This window comes from Hipposideros armiger, unplaced genomic scaffold, assembly GCF_001890085.2.
Source record: "Hipposideros armiger isolate ML-2016 unplaced genomic scaffold, ASM189008v1 scaffold_768, whole genome shotgun sequence".
NCBI classification, from domain to species: Eukaryota; Metazoa; Chordata; class Mammalia; order Chiroptera; family Hipposideridae; genus Hipposideros; species Hipposideros armiger.
In genome coordinates, this window is record NW_017732118.1 from 470,742 (window position 1) to 494,720 (window position 23,979).

The following is a 23,979-nucleotide window of genomic DNA, read 5'->3' on the forward strand; positions in this document are numbered from 1 at the left end:
TTACTTCTATTGTTCCTCATAAACAAGCTTTATCTGTATATTCCTTTATTGTAACGAGGAGCAACAAGGCTCCTAACGTGCCTACCTGCAGAAGCTTCCATCTGGTGTTCAGGTCTTCCAGAGTGTTGAGGTTATATGGTGACAGCTGAATGCCCAATGTGGTGAGTTGGCGAGCAAGGTCATTGACGTGGCTTACGTTCTCTTTAAGAGGTGCAATTTCTCCTCGAAGTGCCTGTGTGAAACAGTCAAGGGCAAATTAGAAGATGAGAACATTTAAGGCAAAGAAACAGACACCTGGGAACTACAAGATATCTTCTTCTGTTTGGGGTACAGTGTCAGTGACATTTGCTCTATGATAGTGGTAGTACAACAGTAAACATTTGTTAATGGGTGAATAATAATGACTCATATTCACTGAGCACTTCTTAGGTGCCTAATCCTGCAATGAGTTCTGTCCATACATAATACGATTTTATTCCTATGAGGTTAATAGTTGGAGAACTCTCATTTCACCTATGAGAAAAACTTGCAGAGGTTAAACTTTGCCCTGAGTCCCATGGGTCAAAATTGAGGAACCTGGGACATATACCTAGGTTGCCTACTTCCAGAGTGCATGGTCTTAACTATTATATTATGTATCTCTCCAAACAAATTCTGGATTGGCAAAGTAACAGGAGAAATACAATGCTGCTGGAGTCTAAATTCTACTTATCTCACAACCAGAAGTGGATTTTTTTTACCATAAAAAGATATAGTCAGTCATAAAATATTACATTCATACTTTGCACCAACCACATAATAAATCGATTCATTTAGAGATTAGGGTATTTTGTCAAGTTCTAAGAATGACTTCTTGGTCTCCTGGTATTTCAGTCCTTGCAGCGGTGACTTAAGAAGGCTCCCATGGGGCTTCTCAGCTGTCTCTAAAGCACTAAATTGGGATTCTTTGATGCAATGCATCATGACAATCTGTTGAGCAGAAGAACCCTATGCAGATATGGGGAGGATATTACCATGCATCATAGCTACCCTATTGAGATGACATTTATGGATCTTTAACATGATGCATGATGTCCAAATGTTCCAATGAACAATTTCTAAGGGACAAGTTCCCTCACTTAGGAGAATGGTTTATGTAATGTAATGTCTGTGCACAAGGACACCATCATTTACTTGGTTATATGTGCTGTTTTGACTTGCTTGATATGGGCAGGTGTTATTTCTCTGGTTCACTATTTGAGAAAAAAAACATTGTTTTCATTGACCTCATCTGTAACCCTCTGAGCGCCTCCAAATCCAACCAGAAGGAGCCAGTTATGTACATTATAAATAAGAACGACATTATCCTGTCAAATCAACCTGAATATCTGACCCCTAACACGTGGTATTGTATGGAGTATAAGACTCTTACATGGTTCTCAGCTAATATAAGACACTGTGATAATCACTCTGTTGAAATTTTAGTGTTTTTTTAAAGTGGTCGTTAAAAATTTTAAAGAATCATGGGGTTTCTTTGGGGAGTGATGAAAATATTCTGGAATTAGACAGTAGTGATGGTGGCACAACCTTGTGAATATACTAAACATCACTGAATTGCACACTTTAAAAGGGTGAATTTCATGGTATGTGAATTATATATCTAGAAAAATAAGAAGAAAGAAAAACAAAAGAAACCCTTCTGACTGACCACACACATGCAAAAAATCTTATCTGGTGTCTTCATCTTTATTCAAGTTCATGTCAGTGGAATGTCATAGGAATCATCTGAAACTAAAATTTTTATAGAGATTGACAGTAAATATTCTTATTTCATTTCCTTATAAGTAAATATATGTAATAAAAGAATCAGAATAAGTGCCCATGACGAGAGGTGGTTAAAACCCATGTATGTGAATTTATATCTCTCAAAGGAAATGATCCACAATCACTTTGTTTTGCATAATAGAAAGGTTAGAAAACAGATTTCTTAAATGACAGTGGGGAAACCTAGACAAGGACAATTACAAAATGGAACCATTCTCTTCTGGATAATAACATGTGTTTCTAGTAACCACAAATAAATATCATATGAGCAGGAACTGTAAACAGGAAACCATTGCAGAGATGTCAGGATAGCCAAGTGGAATCTGACAATACTACAGGTTAACCCTGTGTGCTAATCATCTGCCTTCACTAGCATGGCTCCCAGCCATTAAGTTGAGTATCCACCTCAGTCAAGTCATATCTAGATTTCAGCTCTCTTTGGATTACATAATCTACACGTTCAAGTGTCTCTTATTAGAATATTTTGATATTCACTTCCTCCCCCAAAGTCCTGGACACATATTTTAATCCTGCATCAATGGTTTCAAGGATGAAGGGGATTAAAAAAATAAGTTCCAATACTCATAATGAATCGCCACACTCACTCTCCCTTCCCCTCTTCTTCTTCTCCTCTCTCCCCCCACCCCTTTTTTTCTCTCTCTCCAATGTCATGGAATCTTGTGGCTTTCCCCCTCCTCAGATCTAGCAATTATAGTACAAGTTCTCTGAACCGATCTCAACTTAAGACAGACCAGGTTAGACAGCTTTCATTCCCTGTGAAACACTGACTGGGGCCTGTAACAGCCTCTAAATAAAATGTTAGAGGTACCTGTCAGTACGCATGCTCTTCAGATCTCATTAGTTGAGTTGTCAGTTGTGTGCATGACACACAGCTGACACAGCTGTCGGTTGTGTTCTCAAACCTGTTTTGGCCAGTTTTCAAGTACATAAGTTAATTAAAGATTTCCCTAACCAAAGAAATCTAACTCTAAAAAATAAGTTATTATTTCTATGAAACCCAGATTAAATACTGCGGAGAGCTGCTTGAAAAAGAAAACAGAAGGACTGTTGAATCGGATGGGGACAACACCACGTATGCAAAAGATTGAAAAAAAAATCCAAAAAATTTAGAAGGATTCCGTATTCAGAATGCTTCTCATGTTTCCTGGTAGGCTCTGTCTACATTAAAGAAAGTGGAAATCAAAAAGTTTGTATTCCCAATGTGATTTATGGAGAACTCTAATCAGTGAATCTACGCTCAAAGGAAAAAAACCTTCACACACCGTTAAAATATTGATGACTATTTTAAGATTAAAAAAATGTCTAAGACATATTTTTATGATTCCCTGATTTAACTGCCTTTTTTCAATTAATGGTTGAACTCTAGGTCCTAACTGAATTGGAATAAAGAGCATCTATTATAAATTTTTACTACTACTATTTTACTACCATTGCTACTGCTACTAGTATTATCATCAATTAAGGATAAAAAAATGCCGTATGTCTAGTTTAATTTGAATGTCTCAATTTCTGTTAACATAAATGGAGCTGCGTGGGGAGGTCAGCTTGGGGAGATAGTGTGATGGGCTTAAGCAGACTGAAGAAATTTAGCCAGTGAGAAATCACTGTGAGGGCACTAAGCACAAGAGGATGAAGAAAAGGAGAGAACTGATGGTAGAAAAAAAGAAGAGGAAAAGGAGGCAGGAGAGTGTCCATGTCAATTGTCACTTTGGCATTTGACCTAGGTTCTAGTGGCAGCTCCATACCACCTGAGGACGGCTCACTGCTTTAGGTTTGTCAGTGCCTAGAAGCGTATGTAACAATGATAGCTCCCTAAACACTGAATCACAGGACACACTATGTAAAGAGTGAATACAGGTAGCATGCCATTTAAGCGGACGTAACATTGGGTTTGACTCTATTTCAAATATTGGAGCTTTTAATAGTGCACGTATAAATTGATGTTTAAATGATCAAACACTAAACATAACATGGCCAAAAAGTACAGTTAGCTCTGAACAATATGATGTGCTATTTAAATCCTACCAGAATTTCATTAGATTTTATTCTAGTTTGAAAGCAGTGAGAAAACATTGAAGGGAGCCATTATACTGTGGGTTTTCTTTCAATCACTTAAACATCTGGAATATGTTCTCCATGAAAGAGCAAACCAAGTCTAATTTTATTATGACTAGTTTCATGCAGGCAGAATTTTCATTTCATTAAATGTTGTCTGATTATAGATATAAAAGTACTGATTTAGAATGATATATTAGTCTGATAAGTCAAATTTTTCTTCTTTTATGAAATAAAATTGCCTGTCAGATCTTTGCTTATCCTTACATAGTTAAAGATTTGTTTAAATATAAATTTAGAATTTTAGTCATCATCCACTTTGCAACAAAAGAAAGGGATTGTCTAGTAACAAGGGAACATTATTATTATTTTATTGGGAAACAGTGTGTTTTTCCAGGACCCATCAGCTCCAAGTCAAGTAGTTGTTTCAATCTAGCTGTGGTGGGCACAGCTCAGTGGCCCATGTGGGGATCGAACTGGCAACCTTGGTGTTATGCACTGTGCTCTAACCACCTGAGCTAACCGGCCTCCCAAGGGAACATTATTTTTAAGGGAGAAGTTGTGACTTGGTCATCGAGGGACAATTCTATAAGGCATGAAAGGTCAATTGGGAGGACTGGAAAGAGTGAGTTGATTAATTTCTACTTTGAGGGCCCCCAATTCCTCTGTGAAGTATGAAGCAACAGACCTGGCCTAGAATTGGTGTGCAACAAAAATTCATTGAATGTAAACAGGAATGAAGGGTAAGTGATATTAGTTGTGATATATATATATATATATATATATATATATATAAACATATATAAATATAAATATAATTAAATATATATGTATGTTTAATTTTTATATTAATGGTGCTACTGAAAGTCTGAAAAACTTCCCTTCTTAGGGATATTAAACATTCTTCCTGAAATCTCAACCTACTAATTCATAGAGGTCCTATCCCACTTACCAGGAATTCAACATTAGTAGGATCTGATGATAACATATCATTCCAGGACTATATACACTGCGCAGAGAAATTTACATTACGAATACTACTTAGAAAGTGAAGTAGTGACTGATGCGCTCCTCTCGACAACGAAACCTTACTGAACAGATGTTTGTGAACCCAAGCCACTGAAAAATGGCCTAACAAGGGGAGGTGATAGGAAAAGTCTCAAGATTCTTCATGCTCATTTCGTAGTGAGAAGCTGAGTGGTGGGGGTGGAGGGTGGGGACGGAGGGGAATGGAAATCATGTTCTGCAAATACAGGTCTGTAGTACTGGTACTGGGGCTGCTACACGTGGCTCAGGGAAGGCCTCATAGAGCCCAGGTACCCGGGATTTGGGGGTAGGTACAGCCCAGCTGTGTTTTGTAGCTTCTGCATGTCTGGATAGGTATATCGTCCTGATGAGAGCGAGTGTCTGCCCCTGGGGACAAGAGGGTCATAGGCCATATTCTGCTTTGCCCAGAGGATCAGAGGTCTACTGGCGTCTCTAAAATACTTAGGGGGTGAGGAAGGAGCTACTCAAATGCCGATGGACCAGCAACAGCGAATCACAAGATGAGATGTAGGCAAGTCTTCCATTGAAATGCATCAGGCTTGGAGACTTCCACTGCTATCTGTAATTCTTGGCTTGGCTCTGGTTGGTTCCCTGCCTGGTGTGGTGCCCAGGATGTAGGCTCAGCTTTTGTCTGTGACACCTACTGCCTGAGGCCTGGTTTCGGAGAAGCAGAGTCTGAATACTTTTAAGAGAAGGGGAGTGAGAGAAGCTGACGGGGCAAGACCGGGCAAGAACGCTAAGGAAGGATGTGGTCTGGGCTGGACAGCAGTATCAGCCTGGCCCCACGGGGAGCCCTGGAGCAGAAATTACACCACAGTTGGTCCTATCTCGAGACAAGGGGGTGGTCCTTTTCTACCCCAATGTCATTCAGTCACTGGCCACTAGATGTCCCCTGGCGGTGCAAGAGAAGGGGCGGTGTAACTTCCCAGGCCAGGTGGCTTCCTTTTGGCTGAGGGAGGTTTTCTGGAAAAGGGGGCCACTGTGAGTCTAGCAGCCATACAGAGCTGCTATTGAGTGAAGGAGTCTGGCTAAGGCGCCAACAGCATCCACTACACAGACTTTATCCAGCTCCCCAATCTCTTTTAGCCTTAGGCTTCAGTCCTTTATCCTTATCCTTACGTAATTTTTGTTTTGTTTTTCCTGCAAGAGGCTTCTTACATGAAATCTCATTACTAACATTATGGGGCTTTTCCATACATTTCCAATAAAACTGGGACATACCACCCTTTCCCTTAGACGGAGTCCTTGATTTCTGCCTACTGCTGAGGGGTTGTATGGAGCTAAGACACAGGGTGTAGTTTGCAGACTGAGTACATCCCTCTGCCTTTAGTATCACTGTTTGCCTCTGGTGGGGACATTCTTAACAATAAATCATGCCATTGAAACATGTCCTCTTTTTTTAATAGAGATGCAACTGCATTCCATTCCAGCATCAGTTTTTACTGTGGTAGCCCAAAGGCAAAATATTATGCTGTTTATTTCCATTGTCTTCCTTGCGTTCAGTTTTCAGGGTGATTCTTGTACGTTTTCATATTTGGGCATAATCACTTTTGGTGACTAAACTGAATAAGGACATAAATAATGAAACAGAGTCAGAACTAATGACCTAGATGTAGCATAATCGGGATGACTTAGGATAACATTAATTTTTTTTAGAAAACCGAGATTTTAGGAAAACAATGTGAACTTTGAAAGCATGAAGAAATTTGGTGCTTTTATTTCTCAAGCAATTACCAGTAATTATATTGTAACTATGGTTTCCACTCAGAGTCACCACACTTCCAAATACGTGGCACTAAAAGAATAGCAATTAACTGCTGTGTTTTTTTCCATTAAGAAATCTTCATGTTTTCATGAAAAACAATATCTAGTTTCTCTTCATATTATTAAAAAAGAATGCATAAGCAAACACAAAAGCATATATTCTTTTTTTTAACATTTCCTCATTTACAGCCATCATAACTCTTCATCTTTCAAGATATGGCTTCACTATGAAGCTTATAACTCCAACGTTCTTAAAATAAAAGTAGATTTTATAGCTTTACCACACTAATAGTGTCTGTCTTCTTTCTTTTTGTGCATGTTATTCATTTTGCCTTCACAAATATAAACTGGAAACGAGGAACAGGACAGAATTGGTCACAAAGGAAAGGCTTCTACTTATAAGAACAAGTTGTACACATCTTAGCTACTTTAATTTCCTCGGAAACTTGTTTCTGTAATCCTAACTCTGACTGCTAATTATTTCCCCTTTACAGAAGAAAGAAGCAAACAAACCAAAAAATTAAGAAAAGAAACCCACCAAACATTTCAAGGTTTTCATAGCTTTCTAATGATACAATTAAAACAAATAAGAAGGTAGTTCACGAGTGTTTTATGGAAGCTAAATGCAAAATATGCACAATTAAAATAAAAAGGCCTCTAATGAGTATAAATAAATCATTTAAGCAGACCATGTTTTTAGGCTGCTAAGGAAACTGAAGAAATGCCAATATTTTCTTTCTGAGAAATTTTAATTATATGTGACAAAACATCAAGCAAAATGGCAATTAATGAAATCTATTTACTTCTTTAAGAATAATAATCCAAAAACCATTAAAAAACGTCACCCACAAAACACTGACATTCAAACTCAGGAGTTATTTTAGACAGATTAAGTTTCAGACGTAACGGGTGTTTTAAATTTCCCAACGTTTCTGCCAGTGTAAAATGTTCATGGTCTGTGCCCACATTTGCCACCACCATTGCCCCTGCCTAGGGGTACTGTTTCCTCTCACCCTTCCCTACATGGCATCTAAGGCAGTGATTCTCAAACAACAGCATGCATCATTATCATGTGGAGGGCTTGTTAATACAGAGATTGCTGGTTCCCACCCCAGTGTTTTTGATTCAACAGGTCCAGAACAGGCCTGAGAATTTGGCATTTTAATTCATTGCACACAAATTTTCAAATATCTAACAGTTAACTTAAGTATCGTGACTCATCGCTTCCGTTATCTCCTCCCTCTACCATGACCTATCGCCAGTCGTGTTTGTGACTTAGTACAGTAAACACGTATTTCATAGCAGCATCTTTGTGTGCAATGAATCTGTGAGATCAGTTGCGCCTGACGGAGGGTTAAACAAGAAGGTGGAAGATGGTGAGTTTCTAGAACTCGCAAGCTTACTTTTGACTTAGACCCTTCATGCATGCTGTTCCCTCGACCTGGAGTTTTATATTTCTGCTTTCTGCCTAATTGGCTTGTATGCATGTACCTCAGATCTCAGTTAATGTGACCGATGGACAGTGTGCCCATCCCTGGTTGCCCTATCTAAAGCAAGCTCCCCCTGTTTTCCTCATTCTCAGCACCCTATTTTCCTCCTGATCACAATTTGCAAGTGTATATTAATTTCCCTGTTTATTAATTCACTATCTGTCCCTTTCCAAGACCCTAATCTTCATGAAGGCAATTCTATAGATTTTTTTTCACCAGGGTATGCATGCACCTAGTATATGATAATCCCCCAATGCCTTTTTATTAAAGAATAAACAGTCAAGAGAATTCGGCATTTTTGCATTCATCATTAGTACTTCAGACCAACAGCTATTCTCAAAGTTCTTCATAAACAGTTTCCTACAGAAATCTGACACTGAGTTCCTAAGTAAAAGCACCCCGCTCATTTCCTGTAGGTTCCGTATCTCAATTCTTGAACTCTATTACTTATTTGATGTTGGAGCATGTGCTAATTTCTGAAGTATCTCTAACTTTCTGAGCAGGAACGTAACATTCCAGTTTTTGGTACCAACCAGGGCATTTTTATAAAAATGGAGCAAGTAGAAAAAAGGGGGAGTAATGTCTTCAGGGAAAATGTGTTCTGTTGGGTAGTGATCTACTTTGTGTAGCCTTCTGGAAGGGATTTTTGGCAAGACTGAATAGAAGCATTAAAAATATTTCTATAGGAAAAGACGAGAAGACTACATCCCAAGGACTCCATGTGGCATTGTATAGTGGCCTGACCAAGGGGACAAAGGTGGCTGACATCCAACCTGGGCTCCATCACTGAATTGGTGCGCCTCGGCACAGGGCTGAGGAACCCTGTGAAGAAAGAGGTACCATTTTCTACTTTGCCCAAAGAGGCATTCGCAGGAATTGGCATTATAGATGCTGGGGTTGAGATTATGGATGATTTCTTTCTGTCTTGTGTGTCTGTCTGTGTGTCTGTCTCTCTCTTCCTCTTTCTTGGTTTCTGTCTCTCTTCCCTCTCTCTCATTTTTCGAAGTTTCCACTAAAGAGAAAGTTCATTGACAAATATTTCCCATGCATTTTCTCTTGTGTAAAAAGGGGGATAAGTAATATGGACACCTCAGGGCTGCTGCGAAGATGAATGAGATGGTCAGGTGTCTTTTCCCTTCTTTTACTCCACCTACAATCAGTTAAACATTGTGTCAGGCAACATGGGGAATACAAAGTCACACCACATCCTATCCAGTCTAGTTGGGGGAGATTCTGCAAAGCAGATGGTGGTGATAAGCTCACCCATGAGAGAGCCACAGGCTAGATCCTTTCTCGGGCAGCTGCATCCTTGGAGCTTATTTCTAATATCACCCTGGGGGAAACCTGTCTTTCCTCACTCCTCTATCATGTAGCTTTATAAGATTCCTTGAACTGGACATTGGGATGTGGGTGCATGAAACTGATAAAGGAAGAAGCATGATGGAAGAGGGAAGATATTTGTCTAGAGCTTGAACAAAGGGTAAGAGGCAGGAAAGCTTCATGTGTTTGGGGAAGAGCAAACGGTCTTTACTAAGTTGAAACATGAAGTACAGGACGGTTGTGGAAGACAAATCCTGAGAGTTTTCTTGGAGCAACGTTGTGGTGGGTTTCAATGAGCTGGGCTCTGAAATGGAGATAATGAAGGTTTCTACAAAGGGTTATGGTATATTCTAGGCAGCTCTTTTAGTTAGATTTAATTACTACTCAATTATGTACTGTATAGATATGTACTATGTATATATCTACTATGCACTGGGAAAATGGAACTCTCAACAGACTCGGAGTCAGGAGCAGAGAGACACAATTTAGTGGGTTATTAAAAAACAATGTAAGAAACTGTGGTACATTCATACAATAGAGTACTAGTCAGTTATAAATAAGAATGCAACGATATTGATGGACCTACAGAACATTATGTTAAGTGAAATAAGTCAGTCGGAGAAAGACAAATACCATATGGTCTCACTTATATGTGGAGTCTAAAGAACTGAATAAATGAGCAAAGTAAGCAGAAATAGTCTCAGAGATATAGAAGAAAAACTGAGGGTTGCTAGATGGGAGGGGGGTGGGGATGAGGGAGAAGGGGAAGGGATTAGACAGCATAAATTGGTAACTACCATATTGCCACAGGGACATGAAAGACAGCTTGGGGAATATAATTAATAATGTTGTAAATATTTCGTAGGGTGTCAGATGGTCACATGTCTTGTTAGGGAGACCGCATCATGGATGGGGTAGAGGCTTGATCGCTGCACTGTACATCTGAAGCTGATGTTGTATAATATTGTATGTCAACTATAATGTTATATATATATAGTCACAGGACGTGGAGTATTGTGTAGGGAGTGGAGTCAATGGAATTGTAATAGATATGTATGATATTGGGGGGGCAGTGGATTGGGCGAGGGGGGTTGTCACTTTGTGAGGGGTGAAAAGTATAACTATTGCATTGTTTTGTATACCTGAAGCTAATAAAAAAACCCCAATGTAATCACACTATGAGAAGTTGTGTCATGGGGGTTGGAAACTGAAAAGGAGGATGCTGAGGCAGGTTAGGAGGGACTCCGTGAGTATATGAGGTGACTGGAATCATCCACAGAGGGCAACAACAAAAGGCACGTTCATTTGGGTGTGGCATGTTCAACTGGAAAATCTCAAGTAGATCAGGGTCAGCTTGTCCTCATTTCAGGAAGGAGAAAGAAGTAACAATGAGTGTTTGCAGATTTGGCCAAGAAATAAGATTGGCCAGAAACAGGATGGTAGTCAATGGGAGAAAATTTTCCGTAAAATAGTTTTTAAAGGTCTTACACATGTGAAAGAGAGTATTTTGTCCTCTGCTTTTGTGCATGCTTATTTAGTCACCGTTTCAAGAAATATTATTGAGCAACTGTTATATTACTAGGGAATGTTCCAGGGACTAGGGACACTGCAGTGCACAAAACAGACCAAGTTGCTATGATAGTGCAGCTTAACTCTAATGGATATCATTTCATTTAAATGATTGTTATTATACCAGCTTATAAAGAAACCAATTCCAAGCCAAATGGATCCATCGCTATAAAATGCAACATTTTAACCAAGAAAATGTAGGACAGAGTATGGTATTGTATATAGTAGTTCTCAAGAGATTCTTTTTTCCATGAAAACAAATTAAGCTACCTCTGTATGTATAAATAATGATTAGTAGAGGGATCTAGGTTTGTGAGTTACCTGTGTAATACGCTACGCTTAGTTTGCTTCATACTGGGCACATTTATTTAATTTTAGTTCTATGGGGAAGGCACTCACTATTGAAACAAAATGGAATTCTGCTGATTTGATTTTCCATTCAATATATTGTTATCAACTTAGAAATGCTAAAGCAGAACTGAACCAGAGATGAATATAAATTTTCTAAGAGCTGAGATAAAAATAATTAAATGGAAGAAGGCTGAAAAGGATAGTAGAATGCCCTTTGATATCTACTTTTACTTTCAGATTATTGTAGCTCCTGAATTTAATAAACGTTTTTATGTAGTCTTTCCAAAATGCCTTTCTTTCTTATAAATGGAAGAATGGAAGAACAAGATATTTGACTACTTAAAGTCAAATGAAATGAACATAAAACGGATTTTCTTCATTCAAATCCATGCAAAAGAATGTTTAAAAATTGCATTGGTAAAATTTTAATAATGATTTGTCTTCATTTCATCATATTCCTAGACTGAAAAGAAAGATTTAAGTATTTGCTGTCAACCAATGTTGCCCCTCTAGATACATTAATGGTTATTATTTTTACTTAGATGTACGTATCTGTGTTTGAAAGATCTAGCTTCTTAAGTGGAGTCAAGAGTTTACTCAGTTTTTCATTTTTTTTTTTTACCATATATTGAGGACTTTTATTTAAAAAATATTCCTGTAATTTTTCTGATCATATCTTAAGGTAAGATCTAAATTCATATCCTGTTATGTTCTGTTATGACAACTGTTATCATGGGAATGTCCACTTACATATATGCAAATGATGAATAAATTACTACTTATACAAATGAGTGAGTCTATCTGTCAAACTGTCTAATCAATGAACTCAAATGTTATTTAAAAAAAAAATTCAAAGTCATTGGCCAAATCTACCCTTTAAAAAAAGCAATTAGTATTCAAGTAACAAAGAGATCATACTTTAATAGCAACAGTTTTTTTTCCCAAAAGGAGTATGACTTGGTATCTTAAAAAATCTGTGGGAGTGATTCTGTATTGATGATCTAAAGGAGAATATTATTTCATTTGAAAAATGGGCTTTAAAATCTTAAAAACTAATCTTTTCACTAAGCATTCAAGATTTTTTTTGAAAGGTAGAGTGGGTCAGATTTCATTAAGACCTATCTTACATATGCCATTCAACTCCAACCCCCAAGCAATTTTAATGCTGGGACCACCTTGAAAATGTCTTCCTTCAACCTTTGTAACAAAATGTCAGCGTGGTTCCAAAGGTAATATTTTATTCACTGTGTTAAGCCAAAGGATCAATAGAACTTATGCTCATTTGTTTAGCTTATATTTCTTTTAACCTTATGCTTTGCTGGATATACAAAAGTCATCATTTGATTGCATAACCCTTGTGGCCATTCTAGTATGGGGTTTGTGTAGGTTGAAAACCATGAACCATTCTCTGTCTTTAGCACTGTCTCCGCTAGAAATATGTGGAGGCCAATAGCCAACTGACAAGTAGTGGGTGAAGTAAGGGAAATGTTGTTGTATGTAGTCCTTGGGACAGACAAGAGCCTTAAACCACAGGGCAATTAAATGGGTATTCTGTAATGAGACCTAATAGGTTCACATCAATTGTATAGATTTCTAATTGTATTAAAATGTTTTAAAGTAGTAAAATAAATACATAAGATGGAATTTGGTAATGGTTTGTCACTGGTTCTAAAAAAAACAAACCAATATGTTGCTTACCTTCTGCATTCACTTTATTTTGTATTTAATGACTGCACTTTGGCATATACTGTTGATAAATTGGCTTTCTTTTTTGCTAAGTTGCTTAATGCCACATTAAGATTATGATTGGGTTTAAATATTTGATAGGGAAAACTTCTAAATGAGCCCACTGAGTCTATAATAATTCAGAATCCCAGGGAACAAGACTTCTAAAAACAAGTGTATTTTGAAACAGCACTGGCAGGCTCTTAACTATCTGAAGAAAAAAAGTTCACGGTAAAAATCAATTCTGTAAAAGGAAATAGAAATTTATCTTAGTGTCAGATTCTCCAGGCTCATTCTGGTGAACAGAGTTTGATATTTCAGGGCTGAACACACTGTGGAAACTTAATAAATATTGAAGTTTACAAACAAAAACATAACCATGATATGTGGACCAATTTTCAAAAACATTGAAAATCAATGTACCCTCACTCTGCCTAATTCAGTTAACTCAATTATTTAGTGTATACTTGATTTGAGTGGGTTTATATATAGCTATTTCAATTTTACATTGATATTAATCAAATAGCTTTTATGATAAAATTTCCTTTATTTCCATCCCCCTATCTCTATGCCTAGGATTCCAGAAAAAGGGGGACAATTTATTTTGAATGCTCCTTGTTTAATATTAAAGTATATATTTAAGACATTTGTTTCTATTATATTTATTCCAAAATTCTCATTGCAGATAGCACTCACCCTATTCCAGAACTAAGAACTTTACACAGGCATTTAACAATGATTTTGCACCACCTTTGCCGGAAAAAAATCTCCCGTCTCCTGTTACTGCAGTTAAGACTATTGCCTACTTTCTCCTAGTTGCTCTCTCAGTTTCATTCTGCCTCCATCTTCATTTCTACACCCAAACATATACCCTCCTTTCTGAACTCAGATTCTCAATGGGTCAATAAGATAAGTTACAAGGAGTAGGAACTCCTAGATCAGCTATCAGCTATTCATAATTAACAAGCAGTTTCAATTTTAAAATGTTGAATAGTGTTACCTATTATGAACACCCGGGATTTCAGAAACTCTTTTAAAAACTTGCTTATAATCAGTCTGTTTGGCAGGAAATTATGAGGAGAATTTTTAAATTTAATTGCTCTTGGTAGATGTGATGAAATTTAAACTAAGTAAAACAATTATGTGACTAAATATCTTAAAGTATTAATAATGGGAAGGCAAGTTAAGCACCATGTCATCTAAAGCAAACCCCAAATTGTACGAACGCCATTAAAACACCAATAGAAAAATTGGAATAACTGTGAATGTCTTTTTCCAAAAACTGTGAAGGCCTTCTACAACAGAGATTCAGAAAGAGCAGGCCGTTATTCATGTCAAGATTTCTGAGCAAAAATATCTGATCAATTCAGACAGAGATTATATATCTATAAAGCCAAAGTCACTCATAAAGCCATTTTCTTACTAATAACCATCACTTTCTTAGACCTTTTCATGAACTCTTCCTCTTCCATTACCAATTCCAATAAGTACCTAGGAGGTACGGTTGGGGAAAGGGTGGATGTTCCATAAAGAAACAAAATTTTCATCCCTTCTAAAGAATTACTGCATGTACAGGGACCACACAGCATTGAAAAAGCCACATTGAGATATGGAGGCTGAGCGGAATACTAGGTTTGCTTACCAGCTGTAGGGGGCACTTTTTCTGGCTTGGGCACCTCTCCCCCAGCTGCTGGGACTTTGGCTACTAATGTCTCGCAGCGGCCTCTCTTCTTCAGAAAGGTGACCTCTACTGATGGGCATCCCCTAGTCCAGGAGGTAACACATCCCCTTGGCCTAGGAGGTAATTCATGTCCCCCGTGGTGGTCCACAGCCCGCGGTGTGCTGGAGCACAGCCCAAGAGTTAATTGTGCGTCTCTTTCCAATTCTGCATTTAGTGGGATCATCTTGGTAGCTTAAATCAGCCATGGTGAGAGTATTTACACCATGACAATTGGAAAATGCTACAGATCAGTGTTCACACCTTTTTAGAGCCCGTTGATATTTACTCGTCCACTAGTGGCCACAGCCAATGACTGGCTGGGTGTAAGAGAACAGCTTTGCTATGTGGTTTATATTCTAGAGCTCTCTCCTTATGGATTAGGACACAAAGCTAGATTTTGCCAGAGATGGTATACTTGTTTAGCTCTTTCTTCTCTCTTATTATGCTTCCGTGACTCCCACACAGGCATCTCCTGAAAGCAGACCATCTATAAATCATGAGCACCCAGGCCCCTGTTCATAGGGTCTGCTTCCAGGAAACCTGACCTATAACACTAGTTAAGACATTAGTTAAGTGACTGCTGCACAAAAGCTTCAAAGAATCCGTGTTCAAAATTACAAAGAGCTATAAATCATGGGCCTTTGCGGTAACAAGGGTCAGATGAAACTGCAAAAGATACAGTTGAAATGGCAGGGATCTACTCTTTGTGTATGTGTACCTAAGAGAAAGAAGGCAATGGAAAGAGACACGGCCTGTACAGATTGGGCAATTTTTCATCTCATGCTTCTCAAATTATGCTTTCATACCCGCAGGTGAATGTACTGCAGGGTTCATTTCACTTGAGATCTTACAGAATACCATCTTCACATTAAAACACAACAAATACACGACAGAGAAGGTCATACAACTGATATGAGATTTTAAAAACAAAACCAGAAAAAGTCGAGAACCATATGATTTCATTGACATATGGTATATAAAACTGAAAAAAACAAAAGAACATGAAAAACAAATGAAGAAACAAAACTCATAGACACAGACAACAGTTTAGTGGTTACCAGAGGATAAGAAGGGAGGGAGGTGGTAGATGAGGGTAAAGGGGGTCAAATATACGGTGATGGAAAGAGAACTGACTCTGGGTGGTGAACACACAATGTGATATATAGATGATGTATTACAGAATTGTACACCTGAAACCTATATAACTTTGCTAACAATTGTCACCCCAATAAACTTTAATTAAACAATCAATCAATCAAACAAACAAACAAACAAAGAAACCAGAAAGAAATTTCAGGCTTATGGAAAAAGAAGGTAAGCAGGTAAAAGGGGAAGGTATCAGGCTTCATTTCATTCGCCGTTAAGAAAACCGAAGTAGAAAAGTTTGAGAAGAACTGCTTTGGGCAAATGCTGTTGATAGAAAAATCCAGACTAAGTGTAAAATAGAACTCAAATATTATTTTAGTGTATAATTCTTATTATGAAAAAGTTTACTCAGTTTACTCTTCTTACACTCCATTAGAATGAGAGGGTTGCATTAGTATCACAGGCACATCTATTCCCATGATACTCAGAAAACTGGTTTACCAAGAACAACTTAATGTAAGGTTGTGTAAGGTATAATACCAGTGCCAATGTTAACTGTGTATTTTTGAAGATTGTAATTGCCAAGCATGCCAGGGACACAGCAGGAGCCCACTCCTTGAGTTATTTGTTCTTTACTCATTCCTTGTTGTGTTTAGGGTAGGAGAGTAACACAGCTCTGAACTTTGAACTTGCTACAACTTTGGTCGATGTCAAAGGAGAATAAAAATATAGATTGGCTGTGTGCTTCCATTTACTAAGGAAATATGGAATTTCAGCAAAATAAATCACATTTTAGAACTGTTTCTAGTTAACCTGGCATATGCACAAGTGCACACAAGCTAATAAAAATTCTTGCTCCCTCAGCTTGGTGCTAAATAATAATATTCCCGGGAAAATGAAGATGCCATAAATACAATTCCCAGTACAATGGTATTCATGAAATAAATTCAAGATTCACACTCTATAATAAGATTAGACTTCTCTGGGTATAGGTTTTAACCTCATCATAAATGGATGAACGATTGCGTTTTTAGATCCATTAATGCTGATAATATATGACTTAAGTATTTGCTTTGAATAGTCTTTTATTACCTAAGACTCTTGAGGAATAGTATTATAATTACTACCAGACACAAACAAAGCTTCTGAAGTAAATCCTCAGTAAACAGGATTGGCATATTAAAAGATCGTTTTTGATATGATTGTTTTCAACTCGTAGGAAGACTGATATACTTTGGAGAAATTTTTATTATCAAATTAAATACTTCTTTACTAGCATAATGTCAGATGAACTCATTAGGTGGACATTTTGATTATCCATGTCCTTCTAAATATCCCATGACCAGAAGAGCTAGCTGTACAACCCTGATTGAATGCAATGACAATGATAGCCAATTCCAGCCTCTTCTTTTATCACAGTCCATCAAAGGAATCCAAAGAAGTCCACATTAAAATAAGTTCAATCATAAAAAGAACATATTTCTTTTCCAACTGTTCTCAAGCCTTTTCCTATCTTTAAGTTCACTCAGTAATTATCTTATTTATGAAAGTAAAAGCAGAAGGATGTCTCTCTTATTAAATAAATGGCTTTATGCTTTGACTGGGGAAGGAATCTCGAAACAGTCAGGAAGAAAGCATGTTGAATGTCATCAGCTCATTTCCTCCCACCCACCGTTTGAAATCGTTTGCTTGGTTCCAATGTATACTACACTTACATAAGTTGTTTATGAAGAGCCAAATTAATAGTCTTTGCAATTGTTTTCGTTGGAATTTGGAGAGCTGACAAATGAATTAGTAGAAAATGGCAATTCTACATGAATTAGCTTTTAAGTCTCCCTAAGAGGCTGATGCAGAACTTAATAAGAGACTTATTAGGAGAAGTAGGACAACTTAATTCAGATTGATTATAGACTTTGGTGAAGACAGCTGGGGTTCAAATGAAACTGAAAAAGAACTTATATGCACTTCAAAGTATGCTAAGCAGATGTCTGAAACAATTACTCTGCACTGTCTTTTTAGAAGTTTCAAAGGCAGGCTGGGAATAGCATGGTAAACGAAGGTTCTATTTGCCTAAGATGAGGTAAAAAAGACACACACGCAGCAGTGTCCACCATCAGATGCCTTGGGTAAGGGACATAATTCAAGAGTGCTGTCCTAAGTAATTTGCTTGTAGCTTTATAAACAAAGCAGAAAATGAGAGAGAATACATGGGAACTAATAAGGTCTCCTGGCAACACTAACTTACAAGTAATTTTACACTGAACAAATAATTTGCTCAGGAATTTTAAGATAATGAATTCCTCCTTTAGTTTCTAAGCCCTATTAAAGCCAACAATGACCATTCTATTTTAAAACGATAAATACTATTCTTTTAAAGTATATAAGTGAGACTTTACCATGATACTTTTTCTTATTCCCAGATAACAAAGGCCAAATCCTATGCTTTTAAACATCACAATTGCATGCTTTGAAAACTGTATAAAACCCAGGTTACTCCATCTGACAGGCATTAGTTCCGTATTTAATCCAGATTTTAAAAGCAGTGCATCTTTTTTGTTTGTATTTTCTTCTCGATCAGAGGCTTATATAATACACATAGCACTTGTATAAAAATAATAACAGAAGCCTCCACAGAGCAATTCACAGGCAGTTAATAACAATTAACAAAATATTAGTAAACTGTCCTCTTCCTACTATGAGTTGTACACCTCATTCATTATGGAGATGTTATTCCTTTAGTCAGAGTTGGGAGAACTTACATATTTTTGCATTCCCCTTAGGCTGCCCAGTTTATGATGCTTCTGTTTAACCATGCATCCCCTATTTCTATAAGAAAGGGTTAGAAACTTTCTCTGTAAAACTCATATAGAAGAAAAGGATTTAAGGTTGATGCATCTAAATGACACATATAACAAAATCAATAAAAATAATAAAACATTAGAACGAGGGTTAAGATGACAAAAGCAGTAAGGGAAGAGAGAGTTGTGTGCACACAGCTGAAAGCTTCCGGCTTGTCAAAGTGAAGATGGCGTTCTATTACGTTACATCACTGTTCACATTATCTATCAGAAGAAACATACTTGGTTTTCTCAAAGTCAAATTCTGAGACAGCATTTCTTTGACAAATTTCTCAGAGAAACCAAGCCACAGGGACTCAGGATGGTAGGCCTGAAGAGATGCATTTGCCAGTTTTCTTCTTAAATTTGTAGATGTGAATGCTGACCATAAATAAGTTGGGGCAGCATGATGGCTTCATCATAGTCCCTAGTCTACTATACACATCATTACATTGTTCTCAATTATAATTTTGAAAAGGTCTAATCAAAATATTTTATGGTAAGAACTTCAGGGCAAAACTCACAGAATCCATGTCCTTGACTTTTCACAGTAAGAAAGAAATAAAAGTTAAAAGTCTGAGAGAAAACATGAAATGCCTAACTACATAGGTGTGACAAATATGCATCTTTCAAGATGGCAGCCCGGGAGAGTTTAACTATGGTGTGTGGAATAACTGTGCTTCAATTCACTAAGGGCTGTGAAATATTCCTGGCTCAAGAATGATGTGCCACTCTCTGTGTAAAGAAACCACGGTAGATTTGAACAAAAAGAAAAGTTGGAAAACCACCAACTCACACAAACTGTTTCACACAGGAATTGTTCTTAAGAACAAAAGTGTCGTATGTCGGTTCAAAAGTGATTGTACTTTATTAAAACCTGCCTATATTCCACTTACAGATCTATGTAGAACACTGAGTGAATCAAGGAGTTATTCATATTCCCATTACTATAAGGAAAGTAAGAATATTTGTGTATTTACATAAACATTGGTTTTATTTCCAGTAAAGTGAGACCTCATGATTCTGGCCTGAAAAATATTTGATGAGTAGTATAAGTCATGAATTTTAAAAACAAAGAGGCATTTACGATTTAAATGTTATTCTAGTGGTTATCCCCATGGAAGCTATATTTGGAAGGCTGAGATTCTCTTAGTCAATATTAACGTTACATTACTTTCTCTTGACGTACTCTATGTACACTGTCCTGAAGACAGCTAGCAATAATGCCATTGCCATAGTGTCCCAGGACTTAGCTGCAGTTGTTGGATTAACTTTCCACATCCAAAAGCTACATTTGCTAATAAAATGATATAATGTGAAATCCTACAGAAACACCCATTCCATCATTCCTTGAATAGCAACTTCTTTAACAAATGAGATCAGAGTGGAGGTGGATATTATGATAGCATCACACGGGGTGATGAAAATGAACTGAGAAGGGTATATAAAATGTTCTTCTGGCTGCATGCCTAGCTATCAATTTGGCGTCACCTACAGTGTGGAGCCTCTGAGGCCTTAAATTGCTGAGGAGAAAAACGGGAACAGTGGTTTTAAATACTCTGCTACTTCTTTTCAAAAGAAGTTTTAGTTCACCAAATTCACTCCTTAGAAACTACCACTACTAAAGCTTCAGCGTTTCAAACCTGGTGTTGTTGAGATGCAACAGAAAACACAGATTTATTTTATTTCTACTGCAAAATGACGAGGAGCTACTGAAGGGAAATAAATACATATGAATTCATGTAATCCATAACTTGAAATTATGCCTAAAATACTTATGTAATACTGGTTTTAGAAGCCAAAATGATCACATCTATTAGGACCAGTTCATAAATTTAAGTGTATCTTAGAAGTGCTGATATACACAGAGGCTTTTTTTTAAACTTTATTGGGGAACAATGTGTTTTTTCTAGGGCCCACCAGCTCCAAGTCAAGTTATTGTGGAGGGTGCAGCTGAGCTCCAAGTCAAGTCATTGTTTTCAATCTAGTTGTGGAGGGTGCAGCTCACTGGCCCATGTGGGAATCAAACCGGCAACCTTGGTGTTATGAGCCCGCACTCTAACCACCTGAGCCAACCGGCCACCCCTATATATGCTCTTTTTAAAGGATTATTTAACGTATATATGCTTTGTTATCATGGGGATCAGAATGAGAGTCTTACCAGTAGGGTATGTGAAATCAATTTGGTCTTAGGATTAAGAACAGATAAGAAAGGGGAACTACAAGGAAAATTGCAAATAAAAAAAAAATAAGGGCTAGCTGACATTTAAGCTGTTCTACTTTTAGTTATTTTTTGTTATTAAATCATGCTGCGTACATTCTCCATCTATCCTCAGTATCCTATAAATGCTCTTGTGTCACAGATATGGCTAAAAATGAATCCTTTATCTCTGTTCTAAAGCCTATATATCCAGCCACTTAATTGATTTATTAACTAATTTAGTTCCTTTGGGACATTCTCCTAAAGTTGTCATTTTGGGCGGGGGAGGGGGGGAATGTTAAAAAATTTAGTTCCCATGTATTTGGATAAAAATCGCATTTTTATTTTTTTATTTTATTTTTTAATGTTGAACAAATAAGAAGTAATATATTTCAAAACATCATTTTAATTTTCATGTGGGCAGCAATGTTAACCATTGCTTTAGATGTTAGACATGGGGTCATGGAATGTTGGGGTGGAAAAGATTTTAAAGTCAAATTTTTAATTTTCTTTTAAATTTCTACCTATTATCTTAACAAAGATCGAATTAAATCAACCTTAGACTACAGACTTCATGAGGGCAAAGACCAAGTCTGTTTCATTCATAACCACATGTATAGCATGCTGTACAGTGGCTCATAAATAGTAACTGAATGAAGGAATAAAGAAGCTGAATCAGATTCCTTACAAGTTGCTTGGAGTTCAAAGATATACAGCATTATCCTTGCTCCTGAGAACCTCCCTTTCTCTGGGAGAAAAACAGTACATAACTGACTTCCTACAGTGGATGTGAAATTTAAGTGTGACCATTCAAACCTATGTAGTGATCTATGAAAGCTCTGAATTGAGAGCAGTTCCATCTGTTTGGCAGGAGTTGGGGATGGGGGACACTTAGGCCAAACTACAAAGACAGGTGCCATTTCAACTGTGTTTTGAGGAACAAATGGAAGTTTAGCAGGCAGAGAAGGTGTGGGCTGACCCAGGCAGAGAGAAGAGAGCATTTGCAAAGGTAGAGAGTTAGGAAAGAAGATGGCTTATTTGGACCAAAAGGTGGTATGGTCAGAGTGAACGCAATGGCCTGGGGGATGGAAACAACAGTCAGGAACTGAAACCAGAGCTAGGAAGAAAAGGGCTGGAGTGGCCAATTAGCTCGGGTGGTTAGAGTGCAGTTCTCATAATGCCAAGGTTGCCGGTTCGATCCCTGCATGGGCCACTGAGATGCGCCCTCCACAACTAGATTGAAACAACGACTTGTCCTGGAGCTGATGGGTCCTGGAAAAACACACTGTTCTCTAATAATTAAAAAAAAAGAAAAAAGAAAGAATGAAAACGGCCACCTGCCCTCTCCATCCACTGGACTTCACTCTCAGGCAGGCAGTTTCCTCTAAGCAGTTTGGATTGGCGTGGTAAGAGGATGGATAATGCAGAAATATCAGTTAAGAAACTGTTTATTCATTCACCAAACATTTAAAAGGTAGTGTTTCTGATAATGCCAGATACACTGACCGGGAAATGGAATTTAAAGATGTAGAATGCAACAATCTGAGTACCAGATACTAAAGGTTAGAACAGGACATGGTTGAAAAGAGGAGAGAAAACATAAAAAGAGATATTCTGATGTAAAACGAGCAATCAAGTGCAGTCAGTGAAAATGCAGACGAATTTGGCAACTTGTTGGATTATGATCCATTAATGGAAGCAGAAAACACAGAAGAAAGGGCAGGTAAAAGGGAATAGCAATAAGGGAAGGGACAATCCAACAGGAAAACAAACAAACGGGGTTTCAGAATGGTTGTATTTTGATTCTAATGGCATATGGGTTAGGAGATCAGAAAAGAGGTCCAGACTAGAAATTTAGATTTGTCACCATCCATGCCATTTCACATGGGGAGCACTTACTCAATAAAAAGAGAATTGAGCCAAGGTTAGAAACTTGGGCACACCAACATTTGAAGGCTAGGTAGAGTTTCAGAATTAAGGGGAATGAAGGAAGAAGAAGAATGCGAATGGAACAGAGCCATGAAATGCAAGGGAGGAAAGACCTTCTAGAATGAGGGTGCTGGCAAACATGCGGAGTGCAGGTGAGAAGTCACTTATTTTGAATCTGAACCTGGGAGGACGTTTGTTGGTTTTGAAGCTAGATGAGTAAACAAAATATGCTTCGAGTTGCTGGCTTTCACAATAATACTCCTAAATATGTATATTCTTTTTTTATGAATATATATATCAGCTTTGTGCCACAAGGGAATGTAACTTTGGTCTCATGGACAGTATTTCAGACAACAGAAAGGTGGTTACCAGAGGGGGAAGGAGCTGGGGGGGAAGTGAAATGGGAAAAGGGGGTCAAATATGGTAAGGGAAGGAGACTAGACTTTGGGTGGTGAACACCCAATAGGGTTATACAGATATCATATTATAAAGTTGTGCACCTGAAATTTATATAATGTTATTAACTAATGTTACCCCAATAAATTTACTTTAAAAAGTATTCCAAATATATAATGACATTTTCTAATACCTACAGTGGGTCAATACAATTAAAAATTGTATTATACTGGGAGGGGTTTATCACTTTGTGAGGGGTGTAAATGTCTATTACATTGTTTTGTATACCTGAAACTAACAGGGAAAAAATTGTATTATACACATTGCCTTCTAAGGGAAGGCCAGTGCTAACGGCTATAACAGTACCATAACTCACCCCAGTCCTATAGTTTAGTCACCAAAAAGCCCAAACCTAGTCTTCTGGCTCTTGATTAAGTACTGTATTAATATTAATATATTTTCCAGCGTGATACTAAATGCCACAGAGAACACACACACACACACACACACACATGTGAATCAGACCCCTTTAGTACAAATGCTTACTAGTTACTATTAATTTCCTAATAGCAAAATCAAAATGAGTTTTCTCCCTATAACGTTTTAATACTTTGTTTTGTATTATTGAAGACAGACAATTAGATCACTATCTTCTCTTCAAGAAAC

The 23,979-nt window shown here is 37.5% G+C and overlaps 1 protein-coding gene across 5 annotated transcripts in view; it reads right to left on the reverse strand.

The window, feature by feature from the left end:
* Positions 1-23,979, reverse strand: part of LOC109373985 (dystrophin-like) — a 606,466-nt gene that overhangs the window by 338,712 nt on the left and 243,775 nt on the right. For all 5 annotated transcript variants that reach the window (XM_019628250.1, XM_019628248.1, XM_019628247.1 and 2 more), the window contains exon 10: positions 86-232. In XM_019628250.1, coding sequence (XP_019483795.1) covers positions 86-232 — 147 coding nt within the window. The remainder of the gene's footprint in view (positions 1-85; positions 233-23,979) is intronic.